This window comes from Cyanistes caeruleus, unplaced genomic scaffold (assembly GCF_971803275.1).
Source record: "Cyanistes caeruleus unplaced genomic scaffold, bCyaCae1.hap1.1 HAP1_SCAFFOLD_208, whole genome shotgun sequence".
Lineage (NCBI taxonomy): Eukaryota > Metazoa > Chordata > Aves > Passeriformes > Paridae > Cyanistes > Cyanistes caeruleus.
In genome coordinates, this window is record NW_028255995.1 from 40,251 (window position 1) to 58,169 (window position 17,919).

A 17,919-nucleotide genomic window follows, 5' to 3' on the forward strand; every position below is an offset into this window, starting at 1 on the left:
TTTAAAGTTACAAAGTGGATGTTTAATCACAGCACTGGGCGAGTGCAGGAGTCACCCCTTAATACGCACTGCAAGCTGACAAAAGATTCCAGTGTCTATTTATTTACAAAAGTCTTAAAATATCCAAAATATGAATACATATTCACAATGCTAACACCTCCCATTCCCCACTTTGGATTAAAATGCACAATAATGAATTTAAGTGTCATTATACCTGTGTGGTTGGCTCCCTAATTTGAGGAGGGGGTCGTTTTGGTGAGGAGGGTTCATCAAGAGATGAAGGAAAACCGCTCTTCCTCACTCTCACCTTTCTACCTTTACAATGGTTGACATTACAAATGACATTTGGTACAACTCCAGTTTCCTCCCTTGTGACTTGGAAATGGGTTTCCAGATGTAAGGTCTGTGATCTTCCTGAACTCGTTTATCAGTTTCTCTTTTCTCATTATAAGCACATCTAAACAAACATACAATGACAAGTAATTTTTTACCTAAGTATGAGATTCATTATCTCAAATCCTGCTTCTCACTTCATCATTAACTCTAACTGCTTCCAGCAAGGCCTATCTCTAGCTAAGATCTCTTATTTTTCTAAAATTCTTAATTTTTAAATATTATTAACTCCCAAGGAGGTTTCAGAGGGTCCTGGATGGGCTGGGAGAGACTGGGAGGGTCCTTGAAGGGGCTTGAGGTGTCTGTGAGAAGTTTTGGGGGTCCTGACCCCTGAAAACCCCCCCAGGGATGATGTCAGATGCTGCCCACAGCAAGATGCTGACAGGGATTGGAGTCTCCGTGTTGGGCTTCATCTTCCTGGCACTGGGGCTCGGCTTCTGCCTGTGCAGGAAGGTGAGGGGGGGTCCCGGGGGTCGTGTCCTCCCTCCCCACAGAGCATGTGTGCTCCCCTTGGGCCCCCCATGTCTGGTGTCACGCCCTTTTCTCTGCCCACACAGCTCCTAAGTCAGTGGCAAAAGGTTAAAAGGATTTAAAGTCAACAATTCCCACTGTCATTCTGTATCCTGTTGAATTTTCATTCCCCTGCTTTCATCCAGGTGCCCACAGGGAGCCAGGAAGATGTGGAGCCTCCCAGCCACGTGTCTTCCCAACACGGATCACCAGGACCACGGATCACCAGGGCTCTGCCCAACGGGGGTCACTGGGGATCATCCAACGCCCATCCTCCCATGGGGGATGGAGCTGGAGCAGCGCACGAAGCTCTTCCCGCACTCGGGGCACTCGCAGGGCTTCCCTTACTGGTGCCTACATTGGTGTTGGGTCAAGTGAGAGCTCCTGGAGAAGCTCTTCCCACACTGGGGACACTCGTAGGGCCTCTCCGCAGTGTGGATGCGCCGGTGGACGGTGAGGTGGGAGTTGTGCTTGAAGCCCTTCCCGCAGTCGGGGCAGCGGAAGGGCCTCTCGTCTGTGTGAATCCGCTCATGTACAAGGACACAGGAGCTGGTCTGAAACCTCTTCCCACACTGGGGACACTCGTAGGGCCTCTCCCCAGTGTGGATGCGCCGGTGTTCCCTCAGACCGGAGCTCCACCCAAAGCTCTTCCCACATTCCAAGCAGGTGTAGGGCCGTTCCCTGGTGTGGATCACCTGGTGTCGCATCAGGTCAAAGATATCTCTGAAGCTCTTCCTACATTTCCCACACTCATAGGGTCTTTCCCCAGTGTGGATCACCTGGTGTTTCCTCAGGTTGGAGCCGTGGTTGAAGCTCTTCCCACATTCCCCACACTCGTAGGGCTTTTCCCCAGTGTGGATCACCTGGTGCCGAAGCATCTCAGAGCTCCACCTGAATCCCTTCCCACATTCCAAGCACTTGTGGGGCTTCTCCCCCAGCTCTGAGCTCTGGCTGGATCTCTGGCCGTGTTCCTGGCACTGGGGGGATCTTTCCTCCTCGCAGCTCCCTGGGCTGGGTTTGCAGACCCTCCTCGTGCGGCATCTCTGGGGCTTTTTCTCCTCCTCTTCCATCTGGACACAGTTTGGGAATGAAAATTCCAGATTAGGAGAAAAAAAGAGAAGAGACCGCCTTGGGCTGGGGGTTCCTCCTTGCCCAAGGTCATCTCAGAAAGTCATTGGGCATCTTGGGTCTGTAACAAACCAAAACACCAAGATTCAGCCCAAACATCCTCCAAACATCAAAACAAAGATGACAAACTAGCCAAACACCAAATTCAGGCAAAACTCCCTACAGAAGAGAAAGATTCAGCCCCTGCAAAAAGACAAAGCACCAACATTTAGCCCAATAAATCTCAGAACCACCAAGATTTACACCTCTGAAAACTGCGGATCCTGCTCCTCAGTCACCTGCTGACTGTGCGCAGGGAAACACTCCTGGAAACTGCACACACAGGGAAGGTGGAACCTTGTGCTGCTTCCTCTTCCTGCTCCTCCTCCTCCTGTGGCCCTACTCTTCCTCACACTCCTCTTCCTCCTATGCCTGCACAATCCCACCTTCTCCTCCCACGTGAATCCTTTGACCATTTTGCTCTTCAACCCTGCTTCTCCTTCCCTTCTCCTCCTGCCCCCAGGCCCAGCACCCACTGCCGCCTCCCTCTTCCCCCCCAGTCCCACAGCATCCCACCGCAGGGGCACGGATGCAGCTGGGCCAGCTCGGCCTGGGGCAGCGCTGGGCTCTCGGCCGCTTCCGCCCGCACTCGCTCCCCACTGCAGCCGCTCCCGCCACCACAGCGCGGGGGGGGCCGGCCTTGGCGCTCCCCCCTCCCACCTCCCCAAATTCCCCTCCAGGGGGGCGCCAAGGCCCGGGGAGGGCATAGGTGGGATCCAGGTAGAACCATTGAGGGGAGAAAAGGGAATGCTAGAAGGGCATCCTGGACAAAGGGATGAGGATCCCAAAATATCTCTCAAGGGTCCCTTGGGAGCATGTGGAGGTCGTTTGCACATTGTCCCAGAGGGAATTAAGGACATGGACACCCAGGGGGGCAATAAGGGAAGTCCAGAAGGGATTTAGACAACAGGGGATGATGGTGTTGGTGTGCTGGGAAGGGAATGGCTGAAGGGGAGTGTGCAGGAATGTGCTTAAGGCAAGAAGCAGCAGGAGGAATCCATGGGGTAAAAAAAATGATGATGGAAGAGGAAGAAAGAAATACTGAGTACTGGGATGTTTTTCAGAAGGCTCTTATCCTCAGAATTTGCCAGCTGACTCAGATCCTTTGTATCCCAGTTTTCAGGACAGGAAAACAAGGAGATGAGGATTTCAGGGGGTTTCTCTGAGCTGGGAGCGGCAGGAGCGGGCGCAGAGCTGCGGCACCGGGAGCACGGGCTGGGGGCCTGTGGGGAGCTGTGGGGCCGGGCCGGGGCTGTGGGGCAGCCGGGGCTCAGCGCCGGGCGCTGCCTGAGCCCAGCACCCCCCGGGCAGGGCCGGCAGTGGCCCCCGGCCCCCAGGAGGCTGCGGGACGCCCCGGCCGCTGCCCGGCCCCGTGGAGCTGCCGGCCCTGCCCGCCGGGGGGGCCGCCTTTGGACACTGCGGCAGGACAGGGACCGGCTCGGGGATACGGGCTGGGGAGGGGAGCCTCAGCACAGCCAGCACGAGGAAGGAACAGCTCACAAATGGCGATTAGACCTGCAAGGATCCACATGATCTTTTAAGCATTTCCTGCTGGGTCCCTGGAGAAAGGAAGGGTTTTGCAGAAAGCTCAGCAGCTGCCACAGGATGAGCACCCACAGGCACTGAGGGGGGCTGCAGCAGCGACAGAAGAAGCCCCTGCAGCACTTGCTCACAAAGGCTCAGCAGCTGAATGCAGCAAGGGATGAGCAAAAGGCCAAGCTGAAGGCAAAGGCCATGGCACAGTTCCTACAGCCCCTGAGGGATCAAGGCCAGGGCCCAAGGCGGCCCCAGCACCCAGGGGACACCCTCGGCCACAAGCACCTGGCACAGGCATTGCCCTCCTGGCCAGGGCACAGCCCACCCAAACAGCCCCTGGCAAGGAATCAGCCTTCCAGCTGCAGGGCACAAGGACACTGCAAGCACAGACAGCAGCACCCTCAGCACCAGCAAGTCCAGCCCTTGATGGACACGCATTCTTAGCGGTGGCACAGCTCCCATTCCACCAGGGACCCACCACACTGCAGCCCTTGGGAACATCCAGGGTGGCTCTGGATCCAGAGGAGACCTTTCCTGATGGACACAGGGGCCTCTCCATCCACTCAGAATCTTACACCTAAAGGTGTTAGGGAATATATAAATTATTAAGGCACTAAGTGGGAAAGATGAGTGGGTGTGTTTTATTCAGCCACTATTAGCAGATGTGGGGGATGGGTTTAAAATGCAGGAACTTTTATTTGCTCACAATTGTGATTGTAATTTATTGGGAAGGGACTTGATGGCTAAATTGGGAATACAAATTAATGTTGCAAAAGGTGATACAGAGGCTGCTTCTGTTGTACCTCTGTGTCAAATGTCTGGCAGAGCCTAGGCTGAGGTGAACCCACAAGTGTGGGCAGCCCCAGGGAAATTGGCAAAATTAGATATGGAGCCTCTCCAAATTTCCCTGAAGCAACCAGGACAAGAGGTGTCCAAAAGCAATCCCTGTTCCAAGGGAGGGAAGGAAGGGATCACAGCCTGTCTGGGAGTCCTGCTCAAGGCACGGCTTGGGCAGCCAGGGATGGCTCCCTAGAATGCTCCTATCCTGCCAAACAAGAAATCCAATGGAATCCACAGAATGCTGCAGGACCCAAGAAGAAGAAATGAGATGATGAAACCGAGGCACCCCACACTCTCAGATCCTTACACCAGCCTCAACCAGGTGCCCTCCTCACACTGCTGCCATTCACAACTTGATGCAAAAGATGCTTTCTGGGGATCTGCCCACTCACAGAGGATGCAAACACAATTCTGCCTTGGGCTGGCAACAAGAGCTAGAAGGGAAAATGCTCAAGACATGGACGGTCCTTCTGCAGGGATGCACGGAAGCACCGGCCTGATTGGGGCAAGCCTTGCAGGAAATATCAAAGGAATTGACCTCACCCCCAGGGACTGGCTTCATGCAGGATGTGGATGACTTGATCCAGCCAGAAAAACAAGGAGAAGAGGCAGAGGAAGCCTCTGTGAAATGGCTTCATTTTCAGGCTAAAAAGCAGCTTTGAGTATCTGAAGAAAAAGGAAGGGCAAATGGTAGAGAAAATAGTCAAGTATTCGAGACCTGTTTTGACTGAAGCTTTGTCTTGTATTGACCCTGAGAGGGTTCAAGGAATCTAAGAACTAATGTTACCCAGGACTAAAAGGGAGCTGAAAAAATTCTTACAATTAACAGGGAATTGCGGGAGCTGGACTGAGGATTCTCTCTTCTAGCCAGAACATTGCATGAATTTTTTACCCCCAGATCGTCTCAATGTTATGGTGTAGATATAAGAAAGAGAACAAAACTTAACAAAATGAAAAAAATAAAATGATTGATGCCCCAGCCATGGCTCTTCCACACTCAGAAATCTGAACTGCAAGGGAATATTAAACAGGCCACCCCTGAGCCTGCACTGAAGGCAACGCAGCAGCAGCCAGGGCTCCCCAGCGGGGGAAGCCCCTGCGCCTGCCCACAGATCCTCTGCTCAAATCCTCGGCCTGGCCACCCTCCTTTGCCATCTCCAGCCACTGCGGGACAATCCTTGCTCTCACTCTTGCAGCTTCAGGCCTTTCTGTGCCTGCCCTCGCCACAGCTGCTGGGGAAGGCACCGGGACAATTCCACTCTGCCTCTCAATTCCACTCACACTCTGCCCTGCCTGGGATTCGCTGCTGGCAAAATAGACCAACTTGAAAATGGCTTCAAATCCTATTTGTCTAAAGGGACTTGGTTTGCCTTTGCCTTGGGGAAAGGAATTTTAATCTTTCTTTTCCACCACTCAGCAGAGATGAAATTAACATCTCCACAGACTGGGAGTAGCCCAAAAGATTCCATCAGCTAACATCAACCAACATCTACCCCAGACACTGCCCCAGGCACAGCTGGAGACACCTGGTCTGGAAAAGGCTGAGCAGGAAATCCAGGAGTGCCCACCTAATTCCCATCACAGGCACAGAAATCCGGGTGCAACAGGAAACCAAATCCTAACAACTCCACACCTTCAAACCAATGAACAATAAACCAATGGATTTCTGTGGGTTCAGACTGTATAAAGTTTTGGAAAAATCTAGTAAATTCCCGTGTCATGGAATGATTTTCTCTGCACACCCAGCCTAAGTATGGATTTAATGATTTCTGTTGCACATTCTGGCCAGAATCACGTTGTGCCTTGACTCTCTAGCACTAAAGACATTGTGGGAGAGTTTTTGATTTTCCCAAAGTTTCCGTGAAAGGATTACACCATTAGAAATTTTTTTTTGTAATAATCCTGATTTTATATTGTCAGTTCAGTTTGGGCCAAGGTAGGGAGAATCAATTTTTAGGCCGAGAGAGAAGTAGGAAAAATTCGATTGCCTTGAAAATGTTTTGGGAATGTTTGTGCCTGGCTCATAGTGATGGCAAAAATTTTATATGGGTTTTTGGATGTTGAATTTTAGGCTGTTTCTGAAAACCAGAAGAGCTTTAAAGGTGACCCTTTATCTCATACTTATTAGAGTACTGTTAAAAAAATAAACCAAAACAAAAAACAACCACATTGTGGCACTAACAAATGTGAGTCATCCCATGACTGCCCTGGAAGAGAAGCTTTGTTCCAGGCAGCCAGGAGAGGAGCTTTAGAAATGCAAATTAACACTGATGGGACAAAGCCTGCACAATGGCCCAGGGGCTTCCTGCCTGCAGGAGGAATTGGGCTGATTCCCTCTGCCCCTCAGCCCAAGCTCTGCCTGCTTGCACAGATGGAATTTGCACAGCTAAAGGCACAGCCCATTGTGAGGATATCTGACTCTGCAGCAGAAATTGGTTCAGCTGCAAAGGAAAACAGAAAATGGAGAATGTTGTGAAAACTTCACTAAAACAAGTGGGGGGAATCATCCCTGTCCCCACTCCAACATGTGCTGTCTCTGTCTATGTTACATAGGGTGTATCAGACCACTGGGGTTTATTTGCTACCACAAGTTCAGGGAAATCAGTTGGGAATCCAAGTATGTGATGATTTAATGAGAAAAGCTGACAACTGATGCAGCCCTGGCTGGAGGGAGCACCCAGAAATGGGGAAAAGATGAACAGCCACCCGAACAAATCCTGCAACACCATGGACCAGACCCTGGCAACCCTGATGAATTCATAGCAGGTACCAGAGAAACCATTTCTCATTTCAATGGCATAATTAGATTACAGGATGCCATTGAAATAATAACCAACCAGACAGCTCCAGCTCCTGACCTTCCCCCCAACCAATCCACTCAGATGAGGAACACAACATTTCACCATGGGATGGGATCACATGATCTATTAGCAGAAGGAGACAGAATTTGTGGGAAAGTAAATGACTCAAACTGCTGTTGACAAATAGATGAGAACAGATACCAAAGGAAACAAGAAAGCAGCTCATGAACCAGACCAAACAAGGAAAGGATGGGAATGAGAAACGTTTTTGTGCTTCCCTGGCAGACCATGGGTTAAATAAATGCCAGACAGAGCTGTCCCACTTCAAACCTACACCCCAAAATTCCTGTAACGCCAGGATTCCTCCCCGAAGAAATCTGCTAGGATCTCCCCAAATTGAGTGAAAGGGGGGATGGGACCCCCAGACTGAGCAGGAGGGGCCTGGAACACCCAAATCCAAGCATGGGGGAGTGGGTTGGAGATTGGACGGATGATTAGGAAGGGGCAAGAGTGGGAAAAGGAGAGGGCTGGGACCCCCAAAGCGTGGGGGAGGGTGCTGGGAAACTCAAATTGCATTGAGAGAGGTCAGTGGATTGGGGGAAGGATGAGAAAGGGGGAGAGGAGAGGGAAAGGTGGGGCTGGGATGAAAGAAACGTGGTTCCCCGTCCCCGCAGCACTCGATCCCTGGAGCGATTCCCTGCGGCTTGTGGGGAGGAAGATCTGCACTGGGGGGTCCCCAAGCCCCCTGCCCATCCCAGCGTGTCCATCTCGCTGGTGCCCTCCAGCTCCCAGCCCGGCCCCGGCCGCCTGCTCTGCTCCCTGATGGATTTCTCCCCTGCCCACATCCAGCTGAGCTGCTCCCAGGGCCAGCAGCAGCTCTCGGGCCACGTGCTGGCCACTGCCGTGCTCCCCAGCGGGGACTGGAGCCAGCAGCTCCTGGTGCTGCTGGAAACCGCCCCCGGCAATGCGGGCTCAGCTCCAGCTGCCAGGTGGAGCACGGCAGCCTGGAGCACCCCCTGAGCCGGCACTGGGGCACGGCCCGGCCCCCACAGCGCCGGGGGCAGGGGCTGGCAGGACACGGAGGGGATTTGGGGCTCCTGGCCTTAACTGGCAGCCCCTCCTTGAGAACCCCTCTCCCCCTGGCCCAGCTCCCCTCATCCCCCTCTCCCAGCCCTTTCCCAGCGGCTCCCGGCCCCGCTCCGCTGACCCCAGAGCTCCTCGCCAGCAGCCGAGAGATGGAGGAGGAGGAGGGGAAGGAGGGGAAAGCGGAGGAGCGGGAGGAAGAGGAGGGGTAGAGGAGGAGCAGGAACTGCAAGAGGAGCAGCAGAGGAGGCCCCACGTGCGTCCATCGCTCTCTGGATCTGCAGCCCCTTCGTGCCGGGAGCATCGGGCCCCGCAGCCCGCAGCTCACCGGGGACGGGAACCTCGCCCCAAAGCTCTTGGGCCGTCCTGGCAGGATTTGTTTGCAGGGGAAGGGATATTTGGAGCGCACTCGAAGTAGCTTTGGGGACCCCTGTTCCTTTTCTGGGCACGGGCCGGGCAGAGCGATGTCTGGATCTTGCAGGACTCCAAAGCTGAGCTGAGATGCCCGGTACCGGCAGGGGGAGGGGAGCAGCGAAAAGGGGGGAGCCCCGGGAGTCCCGGAGCCTGAAATGGGGGCCTGGAGAGGGGGGACCCCGAGAGCCGGGAGTGAGGGGAGCCTGGAGAAGGGGCAGCCCGGAGAAGGGATGAGCCTGCAGAGGGGGAAGCCCTGGGACACCAAAGTGGGGACCCCAGGAAAGGGAAATCTCAGGGAGGGATTTTTTCCTCTCAGTCCTGATGCTTTGGAGATTTTCATGGACACAAGACACCTGAAGACTTCTAGAGATGGACTTGGGCAGGAGGAACCCTGAATCCTAGGTGGTCACCCCTTGTTTTTTCCCCAAACCAGACTTCTCATGCCCAAGCATTAGACAAATGGAGGAGAAGAAGGCAGAGAGGAAGATGCTCTGGGACCCCCAGGCAACAACAGTCAGTACAATAGTGGAGGCAAAAGCATTATCAGCAAATCCATCTGCCCAGAGGGCAGAACTGGTTGCCTTAACCAGAACACTAGAATTAAGTGAAGGGAAAAGGGTAAACATATGGACTGGCTCAAAGTATGCTTTTGGAGTACTGCATGTACACAGAGCACTGGGGAAAGAAAGAGGACTGCTGTCTTCTCAAGGCACACACATTAAACATCAAGATGCAGTCCTGCAATCAATAAAAGCAGTACAAAAGCCTCAGCAAGTAGCAATCATGCACTGCAAAGCTCACCAATCAGGAAGCTCCAAAATTCATGAGGGAAATCGGAAAGCAGACTGGACAGCCCAACAAGCTGCTCGAGAAGTGCAAACTGCAATGGCATTGATACCTTTAAACACTAATGTATCTCAATTCAATTTACCCCCAGAAACAAAATATTCAATAGAGGATGAGAAATTGGGACACTCACTGAATGCACAGAAGAATTCAGAAGGGTGGTATGTGAGTACACAGGGACAAGTAGTGGTACCCCCCTTGAGAATGAGAGAACTTCTACAAATTAAACATAACAAATGTCATTGGAGTACAGAGGCATTGGTGAAATTGTTAAAACAAAATTTAATTTCAGTATGGATGTTCACAATGGCAAAATCAGTAATGTCAAAATGTGAAATTGGCTTAAAGAACAATCCAGTGGCTAGATGACAGGCACAATTAGGGAAAATTTGGGTAGGAGTAGAACCAGGAGATTATTGGCAAGTAGATTTAGTAGAATTACCAAGAACTCGAGGATACAAATATCTATTGGTAAGGGTTGACACATTTTCAGGATGGCCAGAAGCTCTTCCCTGTCACACAAATCAAGCAAAGGAGACAGTCAAGAGATTACTGCAAGAAATCATTCCAAGATTTGGGGTGCCTCTAGGAATATCATCAGATAGGGGCCCACATTTCACAGCCACAGCAGTGAGGGAGGTGAGTAGGTTACTGGGAATAGCTTGGCATCTCCATACACCATGGAGACCCCAATCCAGTGGACAGGTAGAGAGGATGAATCAGACACTGAAGAGGCAAATCAGCAAAAGATGCCAAGAGGCTAAATTGCAGCAGCCACAAGCTTTACCAATAGCACTGCTGAGGATTCGGATAAAGCCTAGTAGCGGGATGTCAGTCAGTCCTTATGAGATATTGGATGGGAAACCATATGAATGCCCTGAACCTAATCCAAATGTACATGTTACAGGGAAGCAAGAGGTGTAGAATTATGTTCTGTCTCTTGGAAAAGCTTGAGCTCGACTTCGGAGCACCCTTGTGTGGAACAGGCCGCTGACTCTTGAGAATCCAGTTCATGACATCCCCCCGGGAGATGAAGTGTACAGTAAAAGCTGGAAGGAAGAACCATTAAAAGAAAGGTGGAATGGACCCTATCAGGTACTGTTAACTACCTTGACAGCAGTCAAAGGAGCTGGACTGGATCCCTGCATACATTACACCAGAGTGAAGAAGGTTTCCCCTGCACTGTGGACTGCACAAACTGTAGGGCCAACAAAGCTGCAGATAAAGCGGGTTTGATTGTTTCAAATGTCTAGGTTGCTAGTGACTGTAATGGTGATTATTTCATGGCCTTTAGTGCCATCAGTAGGAATCAATGTTACCTTGGGATGTGAAATGCAAAAGGATCAGCTGACAACTCTTCATTTTAGAATGAAGAGGGATGTGGGGGTGCAGCCAGAAACACAAGTGAGAGAAGTCTCTAATACTATTCAGGCAGAAAATGGGATGATTGGATTAATTCAAGATTTGGCCAACATGCAAAACACCAGCAAAATAACTGCCTGTCTGCCAATACCAAAGGCAGCAGGAGACCAAATAAATTGGGGAATTATAACATCAAAATTTCCTGAAATACAAAAGAATAAAAATGAAAATGTGAGCTGTGTATTGCAAATAGATTATGAGTACCCAAATAAGACAGTGTTTGTAAATGCTGTGAAGCCAAAGTATTCATCTCTATGGGATTGTCATGAAAATGGAGGAAAGTATGAACCAAAATTAGGCTGGTATGGGGGATTAAGGAATTATGGATGGTGTTATGAAAAGATAGCAAAGGTCATTAAAGAAAAGATTCCAGTATCAAAGTGGAAGTGTGAAGGACAGGAAGGAAAAGATCGAGCTGAAGCTTGGGACAGTGCATGGGCAATGAGTGGGCTTCAGAAATTCCAATCTATGGCAGATAGCCCTTGGTGCATTAAGTGGGAAGGCTCTGAAAGTGAAACAGATCCAGGGGTATGGAACACTGCAACCAGTAGTAGAATGGAGGCAGACAAAGTGAATTGGTGGGAATGGAACAAAACTTAGGACTGTATTTCTGATGATGAAGAAATAAAACAAATGCCACCACTCGTGGTAGCTCTGCGAATTGGATGTGCCTGCAGAGGAATCACACATAAACAAGGTGAAACAAATGACAAGATAGGACAAGTGATCCAAAAGGTAATATGTAGCACAAGTACAATTCAGAGTCTAGGCCAATTTGGATGGGCAGCAAGCGATGGCACCTGGACAACACATCTGCCTGTAGGTGAAAAAGTAAAAGAGATTACTTTAGGCCTCCCCACCTTATGCCCAATTTGGAAAAGGTCCCCATTCAAGGGAGAGCATGAACTTCTGCAAATAAGGACAAGACGAGAAGTTCAGGAAAACAAAGCTGAAGATGAAGAAATATGGCAGGAACCCCAGGCAGTAGTATAAAATTTAAGTGGGTTCTGGAATCCTTGTTTGGTCCAATAGCAAATTATAACAAATAGAAAGATGTTGTACAAACTTACAGGCCAGGTAGAAAGATTGGCAAGAGTTACCAAAGAGGGATTTGGAGAGCTAAATGTACAATTACAAGCCACAACTAAAATGACCCTGCAAAACAGATTGGCTTTAGATATGTTATTGTTGAAAGAACACAGAGTGTGCGGGTACCTAAAAGGACAAATTGATCACTGCTGCATCCACAGCCCAAATGGAACTGCAGATGTACAACACAACATTAATCCATTAAAACAAATAGAACATGAAGCACAGAAAGAGAGGGAAGATCTGACCACAAGTTGGGTAGATACAAGTTTTGAAGGGTTAGGATGGAATGTGAGCTCCTGGATCAAATCTATTCTTGAGAGTCTGATAATCCTACTGATTGTGTTCTTAGCAATCTGCTTAATCTATGCAGTTCTGAAAGGAGAGATAAAGAAAAGAGTATCCTGGAACCAGAAGATAATAAAGGCGCTGACACAGGACAGAGATCCACATCCATATTTTGTCATCTCCAAGTCCTCCAGAGTGTAACAACGCTTACGACAACTGTGGATTCGAAGATGAACATCAAGTATAAACACAGAAAAAAGGACTATATAGAGTGAAAGCATTACACTTAATATAGTAAAGTGAAATGTTTTCAAAGGACGGAAATATGTTACTATGGGGTTAAATGTTTCTGAAAATGTTTCTTAAAATCATGTAGAGGTAGGCCACATGAATGCTGGGTATTAGGGATGGTCTAGCAAGCTGAAATGTTTACGGTAACGGGAACTGGTACTTGGGGTCTCCAAGATACCCACCCAGAGATAAGATTCATACATGTTCATGCAAGGATGAGCTAACTCTCATGACTCAATATAGATAAAGTTGATGAAGCAATATTAATGAAGCAATATTGATAAGGTTGTTATAGTGATTACTGCTACAGCTGAAATTGTATAAACATGTGCACTTTGGACAAAGAAGATGGAGGTAGATTTGGGTTGCTGATACCCCCAGTTCCTGCACGCTACAATAAAGCACCTGCATACAATCAGTCTGTGATTATGTGTGTTCCTGAACGCTAACAAAGACAGATCAAAAACTTCCAAAACACAAAAAATCTAGTATCCCTCCAAAATAGAAAGATTCTGCCCCCACAAAAAAAAAAAAACAACACCAACATTTAGCCCAATAAAGCTCAGAAACACCAAGATTCAGCCCCGGGAAAATCGTGCATGTCCCTGCATGGGGGGGGTGAGGGGGGCAGTGAGGCCGGGCCGGAGCAGGGGGTGCCTGAGAGAGGCCCCGAGCCCGGCAGAAGCCCCTGCACAGCCATGCAAGTGGCTCCTGGCCGGACTCGGGGATCCCCCTGGCCATCCCCGCTGGAGCAGCCTGCTCCTGAGGGACTCTGGCCCCTGCGAGGGACCCCAGGCTGCAGCAGGACAAGGATTCCTGGCCCTCAGGGGGAGGCAGTGACATGACCTGACTGTGACCCCCATCCCTGTGCCTCTGGGCGGGGAGGGGGACGGAGAGGGGCACAAAGTTAAGCCCGGGAAGGAGGGACAGCTGGGGGGAAGATGGATTTCCGTAGGAATTACTTCTAATTTTCTTTCTCTGAAAAGTTGGATAATAAATTCAATTTAATTTCCCCAAGTCAGGTGTGCTGTGCCCGTGACCAAGGATTGAACTGTCCCCACCCTCATCCAGACCCCCGAGCCTTTCCTTGTGTGTTCTGCTCCCCGCCCGGGCCAGGAAGGAGAGTCACAGAGTTTTGGCCTCGCTCCGGCATCCCCTGCTCCATCCCGGACTCACCCCCAGCTCCCAGCGCCCTCAGCTCCCGGGCACCCCGAGCTCCCGGCGCTTCAGCGCAGCGGCGCTTCCTTGGCCTCCTGCCCGGGCCGGGCCCAGCGCCGGGGCCGCTCCTCAGCCCAGGGGTCCGAGAAATGGCCGAGATCAGCCCAAGGCACGCGAGGCCGTGCCGTGTGCAGAGCCCGCCGCTGGCTGCGATTGGCTGCTTCTGCCGTCACTCGTGGCTCTGGCGCACGCTGATTGGGCAGAGCGGGAACAAGCCCGGCCCCGCTGGCGCCCCCAGGGCGGCCGTGGGGCAGGAGAGCCGCCATTGCCGGAGCGTCTGTGCGAGCCCGGCAGCGGCGGCAGCAGCGGCCGGAGCCCGGTGAGGCGGCGGCGGAGCTCGGAGGCGGCCCCGGCCATCGCAGGTGGGAGCCGCGCTCGGTTCTGCGGGGGCTCGGGGCTCGCTGCGGGCCCGGGAGGGGGCGGCAGGGGGCTGTGGCGGGTGGCTTGTGTCGTGGCCGGCCCGTGTTGACCCTGGGCTGAGAGCGCTGCGGGAGCGGCTGCCCGCGGTCTCCTTGCCGCTGGGGCCTCGGCAGGAGGCGGTGGCGGAGCAGCGCTGGCTCGTCCCGCTTCGTGTCGGGAGGCCGGAGGTGGCTGCGCTGTGCCCGGGACGCTGCGCCGGGGCCGCCTCCGAGCTCCGCCGCCGCCTCACCGGGCTCCGGCCGCTGCTGCCGCCGCTGCCGGGCCCGCACAGACGCTCCGGCAATGGCGGCTCTCCTGCCCCACGGCCGCCCTGGGGGCGCCAGCGGGGCCGGGCTTGTCCCCGCTCTGCCCAATCAGCGCGCGCCAGAGCCACGAGTGACGGCAGAAGCAGCCAATCGCAGCCAGCGGCGGGCTCTGCACACGGCACGGAGTCGCCTGCCTTGGGCTGCGCTCCGCCATTTCTCGGCCCCCTGGGCTGAGGAGCGGCCCCGGCGCTGGGCCCGGCCCGGGCAGGAGGCCAAGGAAGCGCCGCTGCGCTGAAGCGCCGGGAGCTCGGGGTGCCCGGGAGCTGAGGGAGCTGGGGGTGAGTCCGGGATGGAGCAGGGCATGCCGGAGCGAGGCCAAAACTCTGTGACTCTCCTTCCTGTCCCGGGCGGGGAGCAGTACACACAAGGAAAGGCTCGGGGATCGGGATGAGGGTGGGGACAGTTCAATCCTTGGTCACGGGCACAGCACACCTGACTTGGGGAAATTAAATTGAATTTATTATCCAACTTTTCAGAGAAAGAAAATTAGAAGTAATTCCTACGGAAATCCATCTTTCCCCCCAGCTGTCCCTCCTTCCCGGGCTTAACTTTGTGCCCCCCTCCGTCCCCCTCCCCGCCCAGAGGCACAGGGATGGGGGTCACAGTCAGGTCATGTCACTGCCTCCCCCTGAGGGCCAGGAATCCTTGTCCTGCTGCAGCCTGGGGTCCCTCGCAGGGGCCAGAGTCCCTCAGGAGCAGGCTGCTCCAGCGGGGATGGCCAGGGGGATCCCCGAGTCCGGCCAGGAGCCACTTGCATGGCTGTGCAGGGGCTTCTGCCGGGCTCGGGGCCTCTCTCAGGCACTCCCTGCTCCGGCCCGGCCTCACTGCCCCCCTCACCCCCCCATGCAGCGAGTGCCCGGGCAGGGAGATGCACGATTTTCCCGGGGCTGAATCTTGGTGTTTCTGAGCTTTATTGGGCTAAATGTTGGTACTTTGGTTTCTTGTGAGGGCTGAACATTTCTATTTTGGAGGGGATTTTGACTAAATCTTGTTTGATTAGTTTTTGATCTGTTTTGATGTTTGGAGGGTGTTTGGGCTGAATCTTAGTGTTCTGGAGATTTCTTCCAGATACAAGATGCCCAGTGATTTTTCTGAGATGAACTTGGACAAGGAGGAACCCCCAGCCCAAGGTGCTCTCCTGTTGTTTTTTTTCTCCCCAGCCAGGATTTTACATTCCCAAACCGTGTCCAGATGGAGGAGGAGGAGGAAAAAGCCCTGGAGATGCCGCACAAGGAGGGGCTGCAAACCCAATCCAGGAGTTGTGAGGAGGAAGGATCCCCCCAGTGCCAGGAACACGGCCAGAGATCCAGCCAGAGCTCAGAGCAGGGGAAGAAGCCCCACAAGTGCTTGGAATGTGGGGAAGGGCTTCAGGTACAGCTCTGACCTGCTCCAGCACCAGATGACCCACACTGGGGAAAAGCCCTATGAGTGTGGGAAATGTGGGAAGAGCTTCACCAGCACATCTTACCTGATGAGACACCAAGTGATCCACACGGGGGAACGGCCCTACACCTGCTTGGAATGTGGGAAGAGCTTTGGGTGGAGCGCCGCCCTGAGGAAACACCAGCTCATCCACACTGGGGAGAGGCCCTACGAGTGTCCCCAGTGTGGGAAGAGATTTCAGACCAGCTCCCATGTCCTCGTACATGAGCGGATTCACACAGACGAGAGGCCCTTCCGCTGCCCCGACTGCGGGAAGGGCTTCAAGCAGAACGGCAACCTCGCCATCCACCGGCGCGTCCACACTGGGGAGAGGCCCTACGAGTGTCCCAGTGGTGGGGAAGAGCTTCTCACAGAGCTCTCACTTGACCAAACACCAACGGAGGCACCAGTAAGGAAGGCCCTGGGAGTGTCCCAAGTGCGGAAAGAGCTTCGTGCGCTGCTCCAGCTCCATCCCCCATGGGAGGATGGGCGTTGGATGATCCCCAGTGACCCCCGTTGGGCAGAGCCCTGGTGATCCGTGGTCCTGGTGATGCGTGTTGGGAAGACACCTGGCTGGGAGGCTCCACACTTTCCTGGCTCCCTGTGGGCACCTGGATAAAAGCAAGGGAATTAAAATCCAAGGGGATACAGAATGACAATGGGAATTGTTGACTTTCAATCCTTGAGAACCTTTTGCCTCAGGAGCTGTGTGGGCAGAGAAAAGGGGGTGACACTGGGCTTGGGGGGCCCGAGGGGAGCACCCACGCTCTTGAGGGGGGGGAGGACACCACCCCTAGGACCCCCTTTCACCTCCCTGTGCAGGCAGAAGCCGAACCCCAGTGCCAGGAAGACGAAGCCCAACACGGAAACTCCAATCCCCGTCAGCATCTTGCTGTGGGCAGCGTTTGACGGCATCCCTGGGAGGTCTGCAGAGGTCAGGACCCCCAAACCTTCTCACAGACACTTCAGTCCCCTCCAAGCACCCTCCCAGTCTCTCCCAGCCCACCCAGGACCCTCTGAAACCTCTTTCAGAGTCACTAATTTTAAAAAATTAGGTATTTTAGAAAAAGTGGAGATCTTAGCTAGAGATAGGCCTTGATGGAACTAGTTAGAGTTAATGATGAAGTGAGAAGCAAGATTTGAGATAATGAATCTCAGGTAAAAAATTACTTGTCATTGTACGTTTAGATGTGCTGATAAGGGAAAAGAGAAACTGATAAACGGGTTCAGGAAGATCACAGACCTTACATCTGGAAACCCATTTAAAAGTCACAAGGGGGGAAATTGGAGTTGTACCAAATGTCATTTGTAATGTCAACCATTGTAAAGGTAGAAAGGTGAGAGTGGGGAAGAGCGGTTTTCCTTCATCTCTTGATGAACCCTCCACACCAAAACGACCCCCTCCTCAAATTGGGGAGCCAACCATGCAGGTGTAATGACTTTTTAAACTCATTACTGTGCATTTTAATCCAAAGAGGGGAATGGGGGGTGTTAGCATTATGAATATGTATTCATATTTAGGATATTTAAGACTTTTGTAAATAAGTAGACACTGGAATCTTTTGTCAACTTGCAGTGTGTATTAAGGGGTGACTCCCGCACTCGCCCAGTGCTGTGATTAAACATCCACTTTGTAACTTTAAACTGTTGGAGAGGTTTTTGTCCATTAACAGATTGATGTTGATACTGGATCAATATTGCTATTTTGGTAAATCACTGCCAGTCTCTTCCCAGCCTCCCCAGGACCCAGCAGAGCCTCTCCTGTTCCTCTCAGGATCCCACAGCCCCCTCCCAATTTCCCCCCACTGCCCCAGGACCCCCAAACCCTCTCCCAGTCCCTTCCCAGCACAACCAACCTCATCCCAATCCCTGCT

General features: G+C 52.5%; 2 protein-coding genes across 4 annotated transcripts; one reads left to right on the forward strand and one right to left on the reverse strand.

The window, feature by feature from the left end:
* Positions 1-14,596, reverse strand: LOC147645631 (uncharacterized). 3 transcript variants are annotated; one of them, XM_086874412.1, is made up of 2 exons: positions 14,508-14,596; positions 1-2,092 (listed from the first exon to the last, which is right to left on the reverse strand). In XM_086874412.1, the coding sequence occupies exon 2, from the start codon at positions 1,971-1,973 to the stop codon at positions 1,248-1,250; it is 726 nt and encodes a 241-aa protein (XP_086730538.1). In that variant the 5' UTR covers positions 1,974-2,092; positions 14,508-14,596; the 3' UTR covers positions 1-1,247. The 3 variants fall into 3 exon arrangements, with proteins under 3 accessions (XP_086730538.1, XP_086730539.1, XP_086730537.1); XM_086874413.1 differs by lacking the exon at positions 14,508-14,596 and adding an exon at positions 13,857-14,028 and having other exon boundaries at positions 1-1,973; XM_086874411.1 differs by lacking the exon at positions 14,508-14,596 and adding an exon at positions 13,857-14,028.
* LOC147645632 (uncharacterized) lies at positions 14,158-17,689 on the forward strand. Its single transcript, XM_086874414.1, has 2 exons — positions 14,158-14,260; positions 15,784-17,689. The coding sequence occupies exon 2, from the start codon at positions 16,023-16,025 to the stop codon at positions 16,578-16,580; it is 558 nt and encodes a 185-aa protein (XP_086730540.1). The 5' UTR covers positions 14,158-14,260; positions 15,784-16,022; the 3' UTR covers positions 16,581-17,689.
* The last annotated feature ends 230 nt before the right edge of the window (positions 17,690-17,919 follow it).

What these genes read in the sequence shown, in the direction of transcription:
- LOC147645632 (XM_086874414.1), top strand. Translation starts at nt 16,023, where the DNA reads ATGACCCACACTGGGGAAAAGCCCTATGAGTGTGGGAAATGTGGGAAG.
- LOC147645631 (XM_086874412.1), bottom strand. Translation starts at nt 1,973, where the DNA reads ATGGAAGAGGAGGAGAAAAAGCCCCAGAGATGCCGCACGAGGAGGGTC.